At 40.4% G+C, this 23,232-nt stretch overlaps 1 protein-coding gene across 4 annotated transcripts; it reads right to left on the bottom strand.

Moving 5' to 3' along the window:
- Window positions 1–2,493: 2,493 nt before the first annotated feature.
- Window positions 2,494–23,223, bottom strand: rab9a (RAB9A, member RAS oncogene family). 4 transcript variants are annotated; one of them, XM_063051016.1, is made up of 3 exons: window positions 23,128–23,223; window positions 6,536–6,563; window positions 2,494–4,961 (listed from the first exon to the last, which is right to left on the bottom strand). In XM_063051016.1, the coding sequence occupies exon 3, from the start codon at window positions 4,921–4,923 to the stop codon at window positions 4,318–4,320; it is 606 nt and encodes a 201-aa protein (XP_062907086.1). In that variant the 5' UTR covers window positions 4,924–4,961; window positions 6,536–6,563; window positions 23,128–23,223; the 3' UTR covers window positions 2,494–4,317. The 4 variants fall into 4 exon arrangements, with proteins under 4 accessions (XP_062907086.1, XP_062907082.1, XP_062907084.1 ...); XM_063051012.1 differs by having other exon boundaries at window positions 23,087–23,202; XM_063051014.1 differs by lacking the exon at window positions 23,128–23,223 and adding an exon at window positions 22,968–23,098.
- Window positions 23,224–23,232: the final 9 nt, after the last annotated feature.

Genomic DNA, 23,232 nt, shown 5'->3' with positions numbered 1-23,232 from the left:
ATTAAATTCCTCAAGAACAAAGAGTGAAGTACTGTGATGTCCAAAAGTAAAATTGTATTGTTAAGCTATTCCAATTAAAGAAGGTATGGACTGAAGTGATATATTTGTGCATACGTGTGTCAAAGCTACACAATAAAGTGAATGTGCTTGCATGTTGTAATAAAGGTTGGTCTTAATTTCATTTCTTTTTGCTTAAAAGGGGGACCATGAATTTCAACACATAGAGCCTACCTTACAAAATACCAGGAAATCTAGCACCAAAGATGATCCTAGAGACCTAACTGGTGGACTAAAATTTACAATTATGAAAATACAGTTTATAAAATTCAAGTTGACACAGCCAAGCTCCTTTTATAAAGAAACGACATTTATTCTGTCACGTTATAATTATGACAGAATGCCACCTTTCTCATTAACCAGCACTAACATCTGAATCAATCTTATATACATCAATATTTTTGAAATGGTACAGCTTGAAAGCTCCACACAGTCAAACTCCCTACCACTCCATATGTTGTATGAAAAGGTTAGGCATATTCATCCAATGTTTACAATAGTCATGCACCAACCAGGTATCTGGACAAGGTATTGGAACTTATGACCATGTGGCCAGATTCTGCTCCAACTACAAGTTTGCAGATGATACCTTATCTCAAGTAACGATGGGTCAGAGTACAGTAGTGACATGGTGCCATGACAACAATGTTTCCACCAATGTCAGCAAAACAAAGAGCTGATCATTGACTTCAGGATGGTGGGGGGCGGGGGGAGAGGGAGAAGAGAAGAGGGATGGCAGTAGAAATGCTCCGAATTAATGGTGTTGGGGTTGAGAGCTTCATGTTCGTAGAAGTAAACAGTTCCACCATGACCAAAATAACTCCATGGCCAAGAAAGCTCGCCTATGCCCCTAATTGTTCAGCATGTTAAAAAAATTCAGTATTTCCACATCAACCCACACCAGTTTTTATTTTTAAATTGTTGACCAAAAAAAGCATCCTATGTTAACTGCCCTGCCTGTGACCACAATAAACTGCAGAATTGTGGACACAACTGAGCACATCTTGAAAACCAGTCTCCCCACTACAGACTGTCTGCTCTCCTCACCACTTAGGTAAAACACCCAGCATAATCAAGACCCCATCTGTTCTATCATGGACTCTACTTCCAAATCTACCTCATTATGATCTCCAAACTAAAATGGCCATGGATGCTCTAATTTGTTTAGAATGAGGTCTTCTCTAGATAAATGAAACTTTCCATTAGTTTCTTACCCCACAGCTTTGAACGGTTTTCAGCAACCCAGCAGCTTCCAGTTATGTCACTTTAATTCTCCATCTAACCTCCATCCCTATTCCAATGAAGTTCACCCAAAACTTGAACACCTCATCTCTTAATAAAGCACTTGATCTAATCAATTCTTTGATTTAACTTCAGAATCTTTGCTGTTTTGTTAAAAAAAAAACAAGAGCTGTTCATGCTATTTAAAGTAGCTCCCCCTTCACCAATTTCTCTTCAGTGCTTTTTTTCCCTTTTAAGTTTTGCAATACAATGCAGAGTAGGACCTTCTGTCCTAGCAACCTCCCCCCGCCCCCCCAAAAAAACCTGATTAACCCCAAGCTAATCACAGGACAATTTACAATGAACAATTAACCTACCCAGTATGCCTTTGGACTGTGGGAGGAAACCAGAGCACCTGGGGAAAACCCCACACATTCCATGGGGAGGAAGTACAAGACTCTTTACAGAATGGTGCGGGAAATGAACTCCAGAATGCGCTGAGCTGTAATAGCATCACTCTAAACTGCTTCACTAATGAGGCACCCCTTGTTATGTCACTGTATCTCTCTCTCCCCCCCCCCCATCTGTAGCAACTTCTGCCTTGAACTGTTTTCCTCTTCCCCTGTGGTGTCTGCCCCAAGTACTGCCAGTATAGTTTCTTTTGCTATTATTTTGTTTTAACTGTTTTTACTGATGGCAGTTGACAGAATAGCTGGTGCACCAGGGAATTCATATCCTTTCTTGATGGGGGGGGGGGGGTTTGAAAGGTTACTGACCTGAAATGTTAACTCAGTTTCTTTCTCCACGAATGCTGACCCACTGAATATTTTCAGTAACGTTTCTCTATATATAAAAAAAAATCAAATGTAAAAAAAATTCCTGAGTGCAGTAAGTCACAAATGTGCTCAACTTGATGGGGTTGGGCTTGAACCTGCAATCTTCTGCCTCAGTAGTAAACAATTATTGAGCAAAGGTTGAAGCTGTACAACATACTTCAAACAAGCTCGGCCTGAAACATCGACTGCGCCTCTTCCTATAGATGCTGCTTGGCCTGCTGTGTTCACCAGCAACTTTGATGTATCATGCTTTTGGTACAGGTTTATGGTTTGAAGTAAATATTTCCAGTGACTATAAAGTGAAGTAACTGCAAAGTATAACTTACTGAAACATACTGCACAAAAAAGTTAATTACTAAAGAAAGACACCAAAATGAATCAATTAAAGAATTTTATATAGTGAATAAAAGCAGTGATCAAAAAGCATGGTGGCAGACTAAACACATAAGAGTGCCTAAACTTTCAGCATTGGTTTTTTAAAAATATCACAGCAAGATGATTCTTTTACTTCCAACTACTCTTCATTGTATAATTCAGCAGTACTACATCAGTCAAGACGGACAAATTTTAATGTGGTTAATGGATAATTCAGCTAATAAGACAAATGTTTATTGCAGCAAAGCTCAAGAATAAAGCAGTTTTATTTTTAGATTTTACTCTGCCTTTCACTAACTGAATCCATTGTTTTGCAAAATGAAGCCTTGTCCAGCCACACTGTAATAATTCGCTCTTTGTGCTTAACAAATGGCACACTGAGAATAATACAAATTGAAGATCCTCTGACTGTACCAGAGTCTTAAATATTAATTGCTTCAATGATCCCTACATGCAATTACTGATCTCTACTAATGCTACAGTGGTCAGATACAGAGAGAAAAGAGGATGCATTGAACACACTCAGTTGTACCAAAACAAGGTCTCAAAGCACATTTGGAACTATTATTCATGACTAAGGAAGGAAAATCCACAGGTAAAAGTGATAGAAAAATAAATATTTTTTAGTGGTTATGCATAAAAAACTAACCTGATTTTGTATATAATGGGGCATAGTGCAGCAAAAAAATCTAAAGTCTAGAACTAAGCCATTAGCCGGTGGTTGCAAGCTCCTTGTCCCAAGACTTAGAAGAACTCTGCCATGCAAGGTACGCATATGCAACTTAAATTTAGTGCAGGAATCAATAAAACTAAGACAATCTCATAGATAGCATTTATGTAATCTGATACACGTGACATTTTTACATTCCCCAAAATAATAGCATTTACAACCATAACTTGTTTTATAGGTTACATTTAACCCTGAGGGGAAATAAAATAATGCAATGACACCTTGTGGAATGGTACTGAAGGCAAGTTAATTTATAAAGAATTGAAGATTTCAGGTCTTAACAAATCAATTCAAAATACACTGCATTTTACAACATTTTCTATCATCTCAGTTTTTGTTGATTTATTGTGCATCAACACAAGTAAATGGTCCCGTCAGAACCACTGAGCAAGCTAGTAACTTTTTCCCCAAACATGAAACAGTACCTTGTGATTGTGTGACTTTGCAACAATCCAATCTCACCACGTAGAAAACATTTTCATACCAATTAAAGTACCCTGTTTAGCAGAACAACATGTTCATTCTTAGACTTTTCAGTTACAGTTAAAATTAGGGAATGAAAGTAGACAGGTTTCTATTCAATACCTGTAAATATTTCATTATTTTTTAATAAAGGAAAAAAGTCATTTACAGTGCAATACAGCATATTTGGGGTCAGAAGCACCAAAACACAAAACCTGTGGAATGGGTTGTTAGAGAAATGGAAAAAAAATTAATTGAGTTTACAACCAACATCTCAATCTACAGTATGGTTTGCTTTTTCATTTTAGTTAGAACTACTGTACCAATAGCAAATTCTTATTCTTTTTAATGTATGTGGAACTTAACATTATTTGGTCAATCTTAAACTTAAAACCGTTTTGTCAAATGCCATCATCTGATCTATGAATATGTCAGTTATCAGGGGATAACCCACAACATTGGCATTGTATATGTGCACATATATCCATATCTTTTCCCAATCACTGGAACATAGTTTCATTCAGCTGACGGACACCAGTTTCCTCAAAACAGTCCCAGTAGATTTGCACTATCCCAATCAACATCAGTAAATCAATGGCACATAGTGGAAAGCTCATTGCATCCAGCCCATCACAGTCAGCAGCAGGAAGAGCTCTGCTTCTTTCCTCTGTTTAAATTCACCGTGTCTGTTTGCATGAAACTGTCAGCTCTATCCTCCGTAGCAAGAACTCGCCGAACAGCCTCTTCAAATGCCACTGCAACATTGGTGGCATCTTTTGCACTTGTTTCAAAGTAAGGATGATTGCCGTTGTCTTTGCACCAAGCCTGTGCCTCTTCTGCTGAAACTTGCCGCTCACTGACATCAATTTTATTACCTAGAACCACAAATGGAAAACTCTCTGGATCCTTCACATCTGCATAATAGATAAATTCCTTTTTCCAATTACTCAAATTTTGGAAGCTTTGGTAATCATCCACACTAAAAGTAAGGAGGCAACAATCAGAGCCTCGATAGAATGGTGTCCGAAGGCTCCTAAACCTCTCTTGGCCAGCAGTGTCCCATATCTGCATTGTCACATAATGTCCATCTACTTCCAAATCTTTGTTTAGAAACTCAACCCCTATTGTATGGAAGAGGTGTATGTCAAACTTATTGGTAACGTATCTATTCATGAGTGAACTTTTCCCCACTCCGCCATCTCCAAGTAGAATAACCTTCAATAGTGTTGATTTTCCAGCCATGGCAACTTCAAATGTCTTATTGATGAAATCAAAATAATCTGTAAAAAATTAAAAAACATGTATTCATTATCTATTTCATGAAAATATACCATGCACAAAGACTAAGGATAATCAAAAAATGACCAAAATCCATCAGAAGCCTACAGTGAAGTCAGGAGCAAAAGTAGGAAAAGAGGGTCCAGAGGTAAGGTGGTTGAACAGAGGTAAAGCACTTATTTGGAGGGTGCATGGTAAATATCAAATGTGATAATCATCTATGCAGTGAGATTAAAAATGGACAGGAAAACTATGCAGTCAGTATGATACTGCTACAGGGGCAAGAAGCAAAGAACAGTGAAGTACACTACCAATTCTATGAACTGATTTAAACATTTCTGTGTTTTTGAGGGACATTTTAAAATACTAATTCATGGAAATGAATAATAAAGATCACCAAAAATCAAAACTGCTAAAAATTAATTTTAATTGTATAAGCTGTGGGCAGTTTGACTGCTCATGCTCAAGGATGTTTGTATTACACGTGTTCAATTAGTGTTAAAGTATAGGTTAAAATACAGGTTATAGCTGAGTGAAGAACACTATAGTTTCAGCAGATCTATGGGTTTCCCTCAATTTACAAAACTCCATTTACAAATTTCCATTATAATGCAATTGGGTTTCATGCTCTTGATTTATCAGGTTTTTTCCCCAAAGGAGTCAAGATGAAGCAAAAAGAATGGAAGAGAAGCAAGGAAAAGGGATAAGGGGCAGGGAGGGGATCAGGTGAGGGTTAAGGGGTGATAGTGTGAGCCACTAGAAGGATGAGGGTCAGTAAAAATTAAAATCCTTCCATTTAACTGGCTTTACCCCACAATGCTTGTATCAGAAAGAGTGCCTATCATTCCAAACACCTGGCATTGCCAATACCACTTATTTTTCACTCAGCCTCTTTCCCCAAAATACAAATATCACAGTTAAGAAAGACAAAATCTTTACCCAAAGTGGCAACTTCCAGATTACAATTGCATAAAAACAATGTTTGATGAATTTATATACATAACTTTGTGAACCCAAGTTTTGAGTTTGAAATCATCATGAGTGTTATCCTACCAGCAGCCAACTGGTAGCTTAGTGTTTAGCATAACACTATCACAGTGCCAGCAATTTGGGTTCAAATTCCACTGTTGTCTGTGAAGGTTTCATCACTGTTTCCTCCCACACGTGTGTAATTAGGTGGTGCAAACTGATTAGGCCGGAAAGGGCTGATACTGTGCTATATCCCTTTTAAAAAAAAAGGGGAAGCAGCTGGCATGGTAGCACAAAGCTATTACAGTGCCAGCAAGCTGGGTTCAATTCACTGCTGTTTGTAAGGCGTTTATACATGCTTCGCTTGACTGCATAGGTTTTCTCTTGATGCTCGTTCCCTCCCACATTGCAAAGATGCTAGGAAATTAATTGGTCACATGGAGGTAACTGGGCAGTGTGGGCTCGTTGGGCTGGAAGGGCCGGTTACCCGAAATAAAGCATTATCACAATCACTCAAAACTAGTTTAGTAGTTCCTCTTACATTTGAAAGTGTACATTTTCAACCTTCAATTTGTAATAGAATTTCAAAAAAGTCAACTTTCCATACCTTTTCAAATTAATGCATCATTAGGTTTCTGTGCAAAAAAAATGGAAAAAAATTGCCATTAATCACTTTCCAAAATCTCTACATTATATGCAATATTTTTAATGTATGTCAGAATAGCACTGACTACATTGCAGTTCCAGATACTTTGAGGGACATGCCATGTCCTCCATGTTATTCTTTTTAGTTCCATAGTCACAGCAGGGCAGTGATATTCCCAGACTCCACCCCCCCCCCATGAAATCCCTCTGATAAACGCAGTACTGAGGAGAAAACAACAGGGTGTGGAAAAGAATAAGAAATCCACTGCTGGGAACCTATTCTACAAATTTTAGATGTGGGATACAGTGAATGAGAGGAGGAGGAGGGAGGTGGACTTTGTTCAATTTGTCTGTTTTGAAACACAAAAGTAGGTGTCAATATCACTTGTCCTGCAGTTGTGAAACTTGTCCCCACACACCTTTGTTATTTTAAGGTTGTGCTTTAATGATACAAGGTGGTAGAAAAAAAACCTAGATTTACTTCCGCAACGCAAATTGCTGGAAGAATTCAATAGGCCAGGCAGCATCTATGGAAATGAGTAAACAGTCGATGTTTCTGGCCAAGACCCTTCACCAGTCCTGATGAAGGGTCCACTTAACACTGTTTCATTTCTGAACTGATTACTTGCAATTCAACACATAATTATTAATCCAACATGTTTAATTTTAAATCAAGATCTTGAGAACTGACACATTTGAATCGACTGACTGAATTGACAAGTCACCAACTTCATGTAGTGACGTCAGCAGTTGTACAAATAAAACTATTCTGTAGAAGGTTAAGGTTTTTTATTGCAGTGTGTAGTAAGTCTATGGAACAGTAGAGTAACTTGGGCATCTCCCATTTCTTTAGGGAAATGTCCGCTGCTCTAAAAGAACCATGGCTTAAGATTGAAACCTTGTTCTCCATGGTTTTTGTGAATTGCTGCTCTAAACGTTGTCATGGTACTGTTTTATAAGGTTTTAGTTTAATGTTTGTTACTGTTAAATCGATTATTTCCTTCTCCCACCCTGTTACACAGATCTTTGAATGCTAGCTGGGAAAACTACTGAAGGGAAAGAGCAAAATCTTTTATGTTGGATAGTCTGAGAGTGTTCAATGCTTTGATAAAAGACAAGTATAACAAGGAACAAACTGAAACTTTCTAAAGGTATAATGATTAGCATGGAGGAGAAAGAACAAACAACTTCACACTAAACAAATAGTTAACAGACGCTATAGAGGAAACAGAACAGTTTTCTTATAATGGAGAAGTTCACCAAAACGATTACATTGGAATCAATACAATGAATCAGAATCAGGTTTATTATCACTGGCATACAGTATTTCAATGCTTTACAGCTGAGATGTTGAGGCACTGAAAAGCTGGTAGGAGCAGTGAAGAAAGAAAACAACTGAATAAAAGCTAAGCAAGAGTAAAAAGATGGCCATTGAAGATGGTGGTTGGAAGTGAAGCATACCAAAATATATTGCAAATTTAAAGTAGAGTACAAAATGGAAAATATTCCATAACAAAAAAAATTAGCAACAGTATGAAAATTCATTGTGATCGAAGCTCAAAGAGACCAAAACAAATCAGGTGTTATATATTTAGATGAATATTAAAAAGATTGAGAGATACTGGGATCCATTATGATAGAGACACCCAAGTGTACTAGTAGATGGGAACTTGTCCAATTTGGTGCTTAGATGCAAAAAGGGCAATAAAGCAAAGAGATGCTTCAATATGACATTAATTATTTACATCTACATTCATAAGACTTAAATGTCTCTACAATAGTAGAAAATAGCCAACATAAATTTCAGAAATGTAATTTCTGATCAAATGCCGAACCATTTTAGGAGACAAGAGTACATTGAAATCTGAGTACATAGATAACTCTTTTTTTTACAATTCTGAATAAATAACATGTATATCTCAGTTCTAGCTAATTATGGTAAACCCTGAGAATCATCAAGATTCTGGCCAAAGAGTAGAAAACCAGTTCACATTAGATCTCTCTTGGAACAAAGAAAGGAGAAAATGGTGAACAGAGAGCCCAGACCTCAGGTTTAGGGATTTTGGCTTTTCAAAGATTGTGAAAACAAATCACGGTAGTAACATACTGATAACAAGCTGTTGGGAAAAAGCTACAGTGAAAAAAAACACACAAAACTGATTTTGGTAATTAAGAACAGATCAGAGGTAAGCATCTTAATCGAAACGACAGCACATGTAATTCTGAGAGAAGTCAGTCAAAATATTTACTCTTAAAATTGAGGTTTGAACAAGGAGATAGATACAGCACTAATTAAAAGGTAAAATGGATTATGAAATTGGTGATCAACTCCACAGGAGTCCCCAATGCAGAAGAGGGGAAAATATTATAATTAAATACAACTTTGTGATTCTAAATGCTTCTAGATGATTGAATTAAAATTTTGAAATGAACTCCCACATCTGTAATTATTTAGTGCTTGTTCAGAATATTCACAGGTAACTTCAAACTTTTCCATGGGAAAGTGCTAAGAATTAAATACACAAATACAAAATGTCTGCCATCATGATTCCTCATGTGGAATTGAAGGGGTTGAAGGTAAACGGAAACTAGATTCTGCCCAGTCTACATCTTAAATGTATTAAAAAACTGTCATTCTATAGCTTGCATACATAATTGAACTGACTTTATTCCTTACATCCTTCATGTACATGGGAAGTAAAAATCTTTAGATTATGTCTCCATCCAAATGTGCAATTTATAGTAATTTGTAATAAATAGTAAACAGTACAGTCAATATAGCACAGAAATACAATTGCATCAGAGTGAATTAATCAGTCTGATGGCCTGGTGGAAGAAGCTGTCCCGGAGCCTGTTGGTCCTGGCTTTTATGCTGCGGTACAGTATATAGAACATAGAATAGTACAGCACAGTACAGCCCTTCGGCCCACAATGTTGTGCCGACCCTCAAACCCTGCCTCCCATACAAGCCCCCACCTTAAATTCCTCCATATACCTGTCTAGTAGTCTCTTAAACTTCACTAGTGTATCTGCCTCCACCACTGACTCAGGCAGTGCATTCCACACACCAACCACTCTCTGAGTAAAAAACCTTCCTCTAATATCCCCCTTGAACTTCCCACTCTTTACCTTAAAGCCATGTCCTCTTGTATTGAGCAGTGGTGCCCTGGGAAGAGGCGCTGGCTATGCACTCTATCTATTCCTCTTATTATCTTGTACACCTCTATCATGTCTCCTCTCATCCTCCTTCTCTCCAAAGAGTAAAGCCCTAGCTCCCTTAACCTCTGATCATAATGCATACTTTCTAAACCAGGCAGCATCCTGGTAAATCTCCTCTGTACCCTTTCCAATGCTTCCACATCCTTCCTATAGTGAGGTGACCAGAACTGGACACAGTAATCCAAGTGTGGCCTAACCAGAGTTTTACAGAGCTGCATCATTACATCGCGCCTCTTAAACTCTATCCCTCGACTTATGAAAGCTAACACCCCATAAGCTTTCTTAACTACCCTATCCACCTGTGAGGCAACTTTCAGGGATCTGTGGACATGTACCCCGAGATCCCTCTGCTCCTTCACACTACCAAGTATCCTGCCCTTTACTTTGTACTCTGCCTTGGAGTTTGTCCTTCCAAAGTGTACCACCTCACACTTCTCCGGGTTGAACTCCATCTGCCACTTCTCAGCCCACTCCTGCATCCTATCAATGTCTCTCTGCAATCTTTGACGATCCTCTACACTATCTACAACACCACCAACCTTCGTGTCGTCTGCAAACTTGCCAACTCACCCTTCTACCCCCACATCCAGGTTGTTAATAAAAATCACGAAAAGTAGAGGTCCCAGAACAGATCCTTGTGGGACATCACTAGTCACAATCCTCCAATCTGAATATACTCCCTCCACCACCACCCTCTGCCTTCTGCTGGCAAGCCAATTCTGAATCCACCTGGCCAAACTTCCCTGGATCCCATGCCTTCTAACTTTCTGAATATGCCTACTGTGTGGAACCTTGTCAAATGCCTTACTAAAATCCATATAGATCACATCCACTGCACTACCCTCATCTACATGCCTGGTCACCTCCTCAAAGAACTCTATCAGGCTTGTTAGACACAATCTGCCCTTCACAAAGCCATGCTGACTGTCCTTGATCAGACCATGATTCTCTTAATGCCTATAGATCCTATCTCTAAGAATCTTTTCCAACAGCTTTCCCACCACAGACGCGAGGCTCACTGGTCTATAATTACCCGGACTATCCCTACTACCTTTTTTGAACAAGGGGACAACATTCGCCTCCCTCCAATCCTCCAGTACCATTCCCGTGGACAACGAGGACATAAAGGTCCTAGCCAGAGGCTCAGCAATCTCTTCTCTTGCCTCGTGGAGCAGCCTGGGGAATATTCCATCAGGCCCTGGGGACTTATCTGTCCTAATATATTTTAACAACTCCAACACTTCCTCTCCCTTAATATCAACATGCTCCAGAACATCAACCTCACTCATATTGTCCTCACCATCATCAAGTTCCCTCTCATTGGTGAATACCAAAGAGGAGTATTCATTGAGGACCTCGCTCACTTCCACAGCCTCCAGGCACATCTTCCCACCTTTATCTCTAATCAGTCCTACCTTCACTCCTGTCATCCTTTTTTTCTTCACATAATTGAAGAATGCCTTGGGGTTTCCCTTTACCCTACTCGCCAAGGCCTTCTCATGCCCCCTTCTTGCTCGTCTCAGCCCCTTCTTAAGCTCCTTTCTTGCTTCCCTATATTCCTCAATAGACTCATCTGATCCTTGCTTCCTAAACCTCATGTATGCTGCCTTCTTCCACCTGACTAAATTTTCCACCTCACTTGTCACCCATGGTTCCTTCACCCTACCATTCTTTATCTTCCTCACCGGGACAAATTTATCCCTAACATCCCGCAAGAGATCTCTAAACATCGACCACATGTCCATAGTACATTTCCCTGCAAAAACATTATCCCAATTCACACCCGCAAGTTCTAGCCTTATAGCCTCATAATTTGCCTTTCCCCAATTAAAAATTTTCCTGTCCTCTCTGATTCTATCCTTTTCCATGATAATGCTAAAGGCCAGGGAGCGGTGGTCACTGTCCCCCAGATGCTCACCCACTGAGAGATCTGAGACCTGACCCAGTTCATTACCTAGTACTAGATCTAGTATGGCAATCCCCCCGGTCGGCCTGTCCACATACTGTGACAGGAATCTGTCCTGGACACACTTAACAAACTCTGCCCCATCTAAACCCTTGGAACTAATCAGATGCCAATCAATATTAGGGAAGTTAAAGTCACCCATGATAACAACCCTGTTATTTTTGCACCTTTCCAAAATCCACCTCCCAATCTGCTCCTCTGTATCTCTGCTGCTACCAGGGGGCCTATAGAATACCCCCAATAGAGTAACTGCTCTCTTCCTGTTCCTGACTTCCACCCATATTGACTCAAAAGAGGATCCTGCTACGTTACCCACCCTTTCTGTAGCTGTAATAGTATCCCTGACCAGTAATGCCACCCCTCCTCCCCTTTTTTCGCCCTCTCTATCCCTTTTAAAGCACTGAAATCCAGGAATATTGAGAATCCATTCCTGCCCTGGTGCCAGCCTAGTCTCTGTAATGGCCACTACATCATAATTCCATGTATGTATCCAAGCTCTCAGTTCATCACCTTTGTTCCTAATGCTTCTTGCATTGAGCCCTTCTACCTTACTGTCTTTACACCGTTTATTCTGCTTCTCTTTCCTTAAAGCCTCTCTGTATGTTAGATCTGGCTTTACTCCATGCACTTCTTTCACTGCTGTATCGCTCTGGGTCCCATCCCCCTCGCAAATTAGTTTAAACCCTCCCGAACCATGCTAGCAAACCTACCTGCAAGGTTATTGCTCCCCCTCGAGTTCAGGTGCAACCCATCCAATCTGTACAGGTCCCACCTTCCCCAGAAGAGATCCCAATGATCTAAAAATCTAAAACCCTGCTCCCTGCACCAACTTCTCAACCACGCATTCAACTGCCATCTTCTCCAATTCTTACCATCACTGTCACGTAGCACTGGCAGCAATCCTGAGAACACCACCCTTGAGGTCCTGTTCTTCAGCCTTTTGTCTAGTTCCCGAAACTCACACTTCAGGACCTCATCCCTCTTTCTGCCTATCCCAGATGCTAGCAGCTGGAACAGTTTGTGGTTGGGGTGACTCAGGTCCCCAATGATCTTTTGGGCCCTTTTTACACACCTGTCTTTGTAAATGCCCTGAATAGTGGGAAGTTCACATCTACAGATGTGCTGGGCTGTCTGCACCACTCTCTGCAGAATCCTGCGACTGAGGGAGGTACAGTTCCCATGCTAGGCAGCAATGCAGCCAGTCAAGATGCTCTCAGTTGTGCCCCTGTAGAAAGTCCTTAGGATTTGGAGACTCATACCAAACTTTTTCAACCGTCTGAGGTGAAAGAGGTGCTGTGTGCTTTTTTTTTAAAAAACCACACAGCCTGTATGTACAAACCACTGTGAGATCCTCAGTGATGTTTACACCAAGGAATTTAAAGTTGTTCACCCTCTCAACCCCAGATCCATTGATGTGAATAGAGGTTAGCCTGTCTCCATTCCACCTGTCGTCCACAAACAGCTCCTTTGTTCTTGCTACATTGAAGGAGAGGTTTTTTTGACACCACTGTGTCAGGGTGATGACTTCTTCTCTGTAGGCTGCGTCGTTATTATTTGAGACAAGGTCAATCAAAGTAGTATCGCCAGTAAACTTAATTAGCAGATTGCAACTGTGGTTGGCAACAAAAGTCATAGGTATACAGAAAGTAAAGGAAGGGACTTCGGCCATAGCCCTGAGGGGCATCTGTGTTGAGGGTCAGAGGGGCAGAGATGAGGGAGCTCACTCTTACCACCTGCCGGCGATCTGACAGGATGTCCAGGATCCAGCTGCAAAAGGCAGGAAACATCAACTTTCTGGTGGAAATATCAATTTTCAGTTTTTATAAAAAAAAATTCTTATTGCAGATAGTTGTACAGATGATCATATAGAAATTGTCAGTATTAAAATATCAATACAAGATACTACCATACAGAAAGTTTCCAGTAAATCAAGGTGTTTTAATAAAGTAAGGAAGAGGCCAGTGCAATGTGTCAACACAATAGCACAAAAGACTGAAGAGTGAAATAGTGTGGCAGACTACTGTAGTAATGGTTATATCTTTTCAAAGATTTGTGTGAGGATTACAGGATGGGAATTGAGTTCAGTTGCACATTGACAATTTGACAACTTTCAAAGTATAGAGGACTAAAACACTTCCTGCATTTAATTCCAAAACAGATTTATTTATCAAGAACATTGAAACATCCAGGGAAATATTTTGTTGAGAGTAAACAATTTTTTTGCTGAATGCGGAAATGGACTGTGCTCCTATTAAGAGACATAAAACATTTCAAATGCACTTATAAATGTCATTCATTTTTGAAATTAAACCCAACTGAATTACGTAATTTTAGGCAGAAAGCATCAGCCAACTGAAGCTCTAACTGCACTGCTAGATCCAGCTCAAACTGAATCAAGTTTGCAGATGACACAACAGTGGTTGGCCTCATCAACAATGACGATGAAAGCATTCAGAGAAGGAGCAGGGCAGCTTGCACAATGGAGTGAGCACAAAAACCTGAGTCTCAAAGTGAACAAGACCAAAGAGATGATTGCGGACTTTAGCAAAGTACAGCCCAACTACTCCTCACTGCACATAAACAGCTCCTCTTATATAGAGTTAGGAGCACCAGGTTTCTGGGAGTGTGCATAACGGATGTTCCTACCTGATCCGTTTTAGTCAGGAAGCCACAGCTTTCTTGAGGAGATTGAGGTGACTGAGGGACCACCCCCCCATCCCCCAGTCTAATCAATTTTTAGATAAGTACCATCGAGAGTGTTGTGACCAGTTGCATTACTATCTGGTACAGAAATTGTAAACCACAAGACCCTACAAAGAATCACAAGGACTGCTGAGAGGATCAGCGAGGTCTCTCGACGAAGAATCTGAGATATTTATCAGGAATGCTACGTACGCAGAGCCTTTAGTATTGTCAAGGATCCCTCCCAACTGTCCAACAGTCGCTTCCCCACCCACCATCTGGCAGGAGGTACCGTGGCATTAGGAAACGGACTGTAAGGAGGAGAAACAGCTTTTCTCCCCCAAGGCTCTCTGCCATCATGCAGGTTTTATCACGTATGAAGTGCAAGTAGTGTTATTCTGTTTATCTTGTAGCTTGCACCCTAAATTACCTCATGCTAAATAACAATCTGCTGGAATCTACTTTATTATTTAATTTATTTCTGGCACTGTTACTGCGTTGTGTGTGAGTTATATGTACTGTGTTGTCCACCTTGGTCCACAGGAACATTGTTTCATTTGGCAGCACACATATATACAGTTGAACGACAAACTTGAACTTCTTTTCAAAGGGCTAAATTGCCTCATCCTCTGCAATCTTCCTTCAGATCCAAGATTACTGTGAAGCTTGATCTTATGGATTCTGCTATTTTGTGGTGAACAGAAATATGGAACAAGTGCAGCTGAAGGTGCAATGAGAACATTTCAGAAGCCGGTTGTAGCATTTTAAAACATCTTCCACTGCCAACAATCCACACATGATTCCACTTTCCTCCAAAAAGCAAATTGATTTCCCTATTGAATCTGAACAAAAGGTATTAAGTGATTATTTTAAAGCATAGACTTGAAGGCTAGGTAGCATAAATGAAAGAAATCTACTCCTATCTAAAATGCAGTCTTTCCTATCCTCACAGCCAAATTCCCACAAAGGAACTATGAAGGGAGAAGTTGTACATTTTAACAAATGTACAGACAATTCAGTCAGCACACAGCTTGTCTTGCAGCAACTGGGAAACATCTGAATTTGTATTGTACATAACATTCCCAGACAAGATATTTACTGATGGATGCCATTTAACAACCTTAACTCCTTCATCCATCCAGAACATGGAACAGTACAATACAGGAACAGGCCTTTTATCCGATGATGCCTGTGTCAACTGCAATGGTAATTTAAACTACACATGGTCCGTATCCCTCAATTCCCTGCCTTGTCAGGTGCCTGTCTAAATGCCTTTTAAACATTCTTTCAGATGTACTTTCACCACTTCTCCGTCACCCACCACTGTACAAAAATTACCTTGTAAATCTTTAAACTTTACTCTTCACAAAGTTGTAAAGACTAATATTTGACATTTCCACCATGAAAAAGACCACCTACACCTCTTATAATTTTGTATACTTTCATCAGGTCACCACTCAGTCTTGAAAACTCCGGAGAACCTCTCCTTATTGTCAGTTCTTTTCAAACTAGGCAACGCTCTTCTGCACTCAATCCTAATGTTGCTGAATCAAAGTCTTGTACAGCTGCAACATGACTTTTGAACTTTTACATTCAATACCCTGATCAATGAAGGCAGGTGTGCCATTCACCTTTACCACCCGAATTGCTTGTTTTCAGGGAGCCAAGGACTTGCACTCAAGACTCCTTCATAAGTCAATGTTCTTAAGGTCCCTGCCATTTGTTGTTTTCTTTTACACTTGACCTCCTAAAGTACAACACCTCTCTCTTGTTAGGATACTTCAAACTACCATTTCTCTGCCCATATTTCCAACAAATCAATATCCTACTGTATCCTCTGACTACTTGCCTCACTAGACATACCACTACCAATTTTTGCATCGTTTGCGAACTTGCTAATCATTGAGGCCCATTGACATGTTTATCCAACACACATAAAATGCTGGTGGAACGCAGTAGGTCAGGGAGCATCTACAGGAAGAGGTACAGTCGAGATTGCAGGCTGAGACCCTTTGTCAGGACTAACTGAAAGAAGCCTCCAGTACTTCAGTTTTTACCTTGTAAACAAGTGACAGAAAAATTCAGATCAGTAGAAGTCCTGGAGCACATGGCTCTGCCATGCAACTGTTTTCATCTCCTCATTCCAGTATTGGCTGGAATGCATTAGACATCAATCCATTTCCTTCAACATCCATCCTTACCATCAACAACTCTGAGTGCACTGAGACTTTGCTTCATCATTCTTACAATGGACAAAATCTTGGCACTGCATGCCATTAATTTAGCCACATACTCTTGTCTAATGTTGACTTCTGGGTGGTTTCTCCCTAAACTACTGAAGAGAGATTTTAGGGAGCTCGGTAGAAAGGTAGTAATCACTGGATTGCTGCTTGTGCTACATGGCAGTGAGGGTAAGAATAGGCACATTTTGTTAGAATTCCTTTAAGAAATAACAAGCAGAATAAAGAAGAATTGGTTGATGTTGTGTACTTGGATTTTCAACAAGCTACGAGGGCATGGTATTACAGGAAAGATTCTAGAATGGATAAAACAGTGGCTGTTTGGCAGGAGGCAAAGAGTGCGAATAAAGGGAACCTTTTCTAGTTGGCTGCTGGTGACTACCGGTGCTCCACAGAGTTCTGTGTTGGGCCAGATTGTGTTTACGTTATATTTGGATCATGGAATTTATGGCTTTGTTGCAAAATTTGCAGACAATATGAAGATAAATAGAAGGACAGGTAGCTTTGAGGAAGTATAGAAGCTAGAAAAGGACTCAAGACAGATTAGGGAAATGGGCAAAGTACTGGCAAATGAAATACAATGTCAGGAAGTCTAAATGAAGAGAAAATACAAAAAAACTCAGTCACATAGGTTCTTGATTGTCCTTGTGCAGGATTCCCTCAAAGTTAATTTGCAGGTTGAGTCAGTAGTGAGGAAAAGAAATGTGATGCTGGCATTCATTTCAAAAGGACGAGAATATAAAAGCAAGGATGCAGTGTTGATAATTTATAAAGCACTGGTGAGGCCTCACAGAGTATTGAGAGCAGTTTTGGGCCCCTCATCTTAGAAAGGACGTGCTACAAATGGAGAGGGTTCAAAGGAGGCTCATGAAAATTATTCCAGGACTGAATAGCTTGTCATATGAAGAGTGTTTGGTGGCTCTAGGCCCGCAATCACTGGAATTTAGAAGAATGAGGGCTGATCTCATTGAAACCTCTCGAATGGTAAAAGGCCTTGACAGAGTGGATGTGGAGAGGATGACTCCTATGGTGGAAGTCTCTAAGACCAGAGGACACAGCAGCAGAATAGAGGGGCATCCTTTCAGAATGGAGATGAGGAATTTCTTTAGCCAGAGAGTGGTGAATCTGTGGAATTCTTTGCCACAGGCAGCTGTGGAGGCCAAATCTTCATGTATATTTAAAGCAGAGGTTGATAGATTCTTGATTGGTCAGGGCATGAAGGGATACAGGGAAAAGGCAGAAGATTAGGGCTGAGAGGAAAATTGAATCAGCCACGATGAAACGGCAGAGCAGACGTAATGGGCCAAGTGGCCTAATTCTGCTCTATATCTTAAGGTGTTAAATTCAGACAGATTTATTTTGGATTAATTGGAAACCAACTACTCAAACAGCAAGTCCTGAGCACCCATACCCTTCATTTCAAACCTAGTCCTGAATGAGTACTAATTTTCTGCTACTCAACCAGATTCTTGTTCATTTCTAGGATTCATTCTGAATACACTTAAAATTGCATTTCAACCAAGCCTTTCAAGTAGACCGTAGTCAAATACCTTTTGCAACTTTTGATCATTTACACAATAGTCTCAGTATACTCTTAAGTCTATGTCAGCTGTTTGGTCAGGTTTATATTACTCTATGACTTTCTTATGATACGGACTCTCAAGTCTGTCCTTCATAGCTGATGTTGTTCCCTTATTCAAGGAAGGGAGTAGAGTTAGCCTGGAAATTTTAGACCAGTGAGTCTTACTTCAGTGGTTGGTAAATTGATGGAAAAGATCCTGAGAGGCAGGATTTATGAACATTTAGAGAGGCATAATATGATTAGGAATAGTCAGCATGGCTTTGTCAAAGGCAGGTCGTGCCTTACGAGACTGCCTGAATTTTTTGAGGTTGTGATTTTACACATTGATGAAGGTAGAGCAGTAGATGTAGTGTGTATGGATTTCAGCAAGGCATTTGATAAGGTACCCCATGCAAGACTTATTGAGAAAGGAGGCATGGGATCTAAGGGGATCCTACTTTGTGGATCCAGAAATGGCTTGCCCACAGAAGGCAAAGAGCAGGTGTAGACGGGTCATATTCTGCATGGAAGTCGGTGACCAGTGGTGTGCCTCAGGGATCTGTTCAGGGACCCTTACTCTTCGTGATTTTTATAAATGACCTGAATGAGGAAGTGGAGGGATGGTTAGTAAATTTGCTGATGGCACAAAGGTTGGGGGTGTTGTGGATAGTGTGGAGGGCTGTCAGAAGTTACAGTGGGACATCGATAGGATGCAAAACTGGGCTGAGAAATAGCAGATGGAGTTCAACCCAGATAAGTGTGAGGTGGTTCATTTTGGTAGGTCAAACATGATGGCAGAATATAGTATTAATGGTAAGACTCTTGGCAGTGTGGATGATCAGAGGGATCCTGGGGTCAGAGTCCATAGGACACTCAAAGCTGCTGCGTAGGTTGACTCTGTGGTTAAGAAGGCATATGATGTATTGGCCTTTATCAACCAAGGGACTGAGTTGAAGAGCCAAGAGGTAATTTTACAGCTATTTAGGACCCTGGTCAGACCCCACTTGGAGTACTGTGCTTAGTTCTGGTCGCCTCACTTCAGGAAGGATGTAGAAACCATAGAAAGGGTGCAGAGGAGATTTCCAAGGATGTTGCCTGGATTGGGGAGCATGCCTTCTGAGAATAGGTTGAGTGAACTTGGCCTCTTCTCCTTGGCGTGACGGAGGACGAGAGGTGACCTGATAGAGGTGTACAAAATAATAAATAACTCTTTACAGGAGAGTTTTAAAACACAAACAACAGGAATTCTGCAGATGCTGGAAATTCAAGCAACACACATCAAAGTTGCTGGTGTTGTGTGTTGTTTACAGGAGATCTGTCAAGTTTTCTCCTTGTATACTCAGTGGCCACTTTTAGGTACAGGAGTGGTACCCAGTGTTGTCTTCTGCTGGTGTAGCCTTTGACTTCAAGGTTCAACATGCTGTTATTCAAAGATGCTCTTCTGTACACCACTGTTGCAATGTGTGGTTAGCTACTGTCACCTTCCTGTCAGTTTGAACCAGTCTGGCCATTCTCCTATAACCCCTCTCATTAACAAGGCATTCTGTCACACACTGGATGATTTTTTTTTTGCACAATCCTCTGTAAACTCTTAGAGTATGTTGTGTGTGAAAATCCCAGAAGATACTCAGACTACCCCATCTGGCACCATCAATCATTTCACGGATCAAGTCATCTAGATCACACCCCCCCCAACCCCTTCTGTTGTTTGCTCTGAACAACAAAATCATTTGACCATGTCTGCATACTTTTATGCACTGAGTTGCTGCCACATGATTAGCAGATTAGACATTTTCATTGACAAGCAGGTGTACAGGTGTACCATTTAAAGTTGCCACTTTGAGTGTATGTCTTTTGTACTTAACTCACAGTTATTTAGGCTAAGCATGTTCATTTGATCTTGGTTATAAGTGCTCTGCATTGTACCTTGAGTTTTCCTATGTCTCATTTTAAAATGCTAGACACGCCCAAGCAACTTAATATACGTTTGAATACTAAACAAATGATGCAACATTCACATTCTCAGCCAAAGAATGGTAAAATGAGAAACAATCCACCTGACAAGGAATAAACCTGACTTATAATCACATGGAACAGAGCAACATAATAGCACATCTTTAGAACACAAAGGCAAGAAACAGAGAGCCTTAGAGCACGAGGTATTATCATTCAGGAAGAGGAATTAAATCAACTAAACCATTCCAACCGCATTTCATGCAATTATCCATGATCACGTTACTAGGAGTGAGTGTCGCAATCACAAAATAGAAACTATGAACAAATCCTATGACTGCGAGCATCTTTAAGTCCATCTTGCTGTCAATGTCTACCTTAAGTTTAAAATCCCCATTTTGGCTTTTTGTGACAACTGGTCTTTTGAACACATTACTGTTGTACTGACTCAACCTCTATACTTTCTGCTTTGATTCTTCAGATCAATTGGTTATTTACATCTACCATTTTTGTCTCCGTCACAAGTGTTACTCCAATTTTAAATAAAAATATGATCTATTGAGTTAATGGGTCACTTTAATGTTTGTTAAAATACTATTTAAAAGAAACATTTCATTCCTTCCCTTTCCTGACCCACTCAATTTATAGCACAAAACTACTTAAATGAATCCTTTCAAATTAAAAATAACATACTAGAATTGAGGTTTAAGGGCAGAATGCATGATACTAAAATGAAAACAATTTTTTTAACACCTGGTGTCAGTATGACCTAATCATTTCCAATACATTATTTTAACCAAAGTTAAGAAATTTTCCGAACAGAAAGCAAAAATGTTTAAATTTGATTCCTTTCCATCCAAAGGGATTTAATACAATTTTCCATATGATTTTAACAGGAAGGTCTGTTCTAAAATCAGGTCTAACAATTCAGCTTAATATTATCAATATGCACTGAAGAGTACTTATTTCTAACTGATATTATCATCCAAAGAAGTTTGAACAGAGGCAAGTAGAATTAGATCAGCTTGGTGTATTTGCAGTTATTTTAAGGTTTAGTTCAGAAGGACTGAACAGTTGCCTCATAGCAGTTCTTAAAAAAAAACTGCAGAAATTACAACATCAATGAGAGCTTTAATGTTAGAGAAAGGAAGAGTTAAGTAGATAGAGAGAAGGCTCAAGTTTTTGTAGAGAAATTAATAGAGAAGAAAAGTGAAGTCAGGAAAAGAAAGCTATGGTTAATTCTGAAATCAGTCATATCGTGGGGCTACTCTATACAGTCCAAGGCTGATATTTGAGAAACCTAGCCAAGCCTGAAAGTGGCAGGGAAATATGGCAGAAGACAAGCGTCTTCAGGAATGGTGGGCGCAATGAATATTTGGAAGTATCAAAATAGTTTTTCTTCTATAATTGGCCACCAAAACTAAGCTAGGAGGGCTGGTTGAACTAGTGACCTCAGATCTTTTGTCCCATGCTCTCAATTTCACAACTTCCTGCCTTCCTAAACACATTTTAATACTGAATTCCTCCACAAATTTACCAAACTGTCTGTTAAACCAACATGAAATTAATTTAGCCTCTTGAGCCTGAGTTGTGACTTTTGCCAAAACACACCAAGAAGCTGGAGGAACTCAACAGGTACTAATCCTGATGTGTCTCAGCCCGAAACTCCAACTGCTTATTTCCTTCCATAGATGCCGCCTGACCTGCTGAGCTCCTCCAGCTTTTTGTACATTGCTCAACAGTTCCAGCATCTGCAGAATTTTCTATTTCCATTTTGACTCTCGCACCCTGCACTATTTTACCCGCACCCGGCAGTTTGTGACAGAACCTGCACTCTCAAGACAAATAATACAATTCTTCTGCAAATACCAGCGATTCCTATTTACTTCCAGGCAATTAAAAAATCTCCTTTTGTAAATCATCCTAATTTTGCTGTTAATTTGCTATACTTTTTTTAGAAATTAAAAGTGCCATAAGATATTTTAACCACTTAAAAGTGCTATTTCACTGTAATCATTCTGGTTTCAATCTAGAGACAATGATTTGAAGTATCAAGGCCACAATTCATTCCAGTGTTACCCTGTCTACACCTTGAATTTGATTCATGGCTGTCAGCAACTCATCAGCTTAATGCCTCAAACAATCAACTCTGCAGAATATCCTCACCACCAAACATCACACTGCTCTCTCCCTTTGCCTTTTAAGCACTTCCCAACCCTTTAACATCTTTGTCACTCCACCAGCCTACTACTCAACAAACCTCTCAAAGTTTCTCACATATCTACCTTGGGATTGCATTAAACCCACAGCCCTGCGCTGATTTCTTCTTCTATCCACCCCAAATTCCAAATATATACCCTATCTTCAATCACTGATAAGTCCCTCTTTCCAGAGAATGGTTGAAGTCTAGGTTCCTTTTGACAACTACTTCAACCTACAGATTTTAAAACTTCTCTGAAGATTGGAATCAGATCTGACTTTTCCCAGACACTATCCAAATTATTTCGAACTCTCGCAGCCTCTTGCAGCGGCATCTGCTTTTTTACTTCACTTTTAGCGCTTGTTGCACCACTACCACCGTTACTAATCGTTGGGATGCGGGGTGAGAGGTTCAACGTTACTTAACAGCTGCAGAGCTGAATGCAACAAGACAGCGAAAACCAAGTGCGCCGGCACACAGGCTCGGGTGGGCGGCGGAGGGGCATCACTGCAGAGCCGGAGTGTCAGTGCACAAGGTTTAGGGAGTGGTGGCAGGCTACTGACATGGGAATACCGTGTGCTGGAGATCAACAGCCGCTCCTTCTGCTATCCGGCCGGTTTTGCACGGGCCCAGACTTGTCTCCTCTGCCACCCGCTGCCAGAGAGGAGGCCTCGGCCTCTCGCTGCACTTACCGCCGGACCGGACCGCCCCTCTGCTCCAGGCACCCACTCACCCAGCGACGCATCCAGCCACTGCGCCGGCCCAGACACCGGATGTGACGTGACTGCGGCGAAGCGGGCAGGGCGGCCCACTGTCAGATGCCTTTCAGCTGATGGTC

The sequence above is a fragment of the Mobula hypostoma genome, chromosome 6 (genome assembly GCF_963921235.1).
Source record: "Mobula hypostoma chromosome 6, sMobHyp1.1, whole genome shotgun sequence".
Classification (NCBI taxonomy): domain Eukaryota; kingdom Metazoa; phylum Chordata; class Chondrichthyes; order Myliobatiformes; family Myliobatidae; genus Mobula; species Mobula hypostoma.
This window is presented reverse-complemented; position numbering and strand designations above follow the sequence as displayed.

What these genes read in the sequence shown, in the direction of transcription:
- rab9a (XM_063051016.1), bottom strand. Translation starts at nt 4,923, where the DNA reads ATGGCTGGAAAATCAACACTATTGAAGGTTATTCTACTTGGAGATGGC.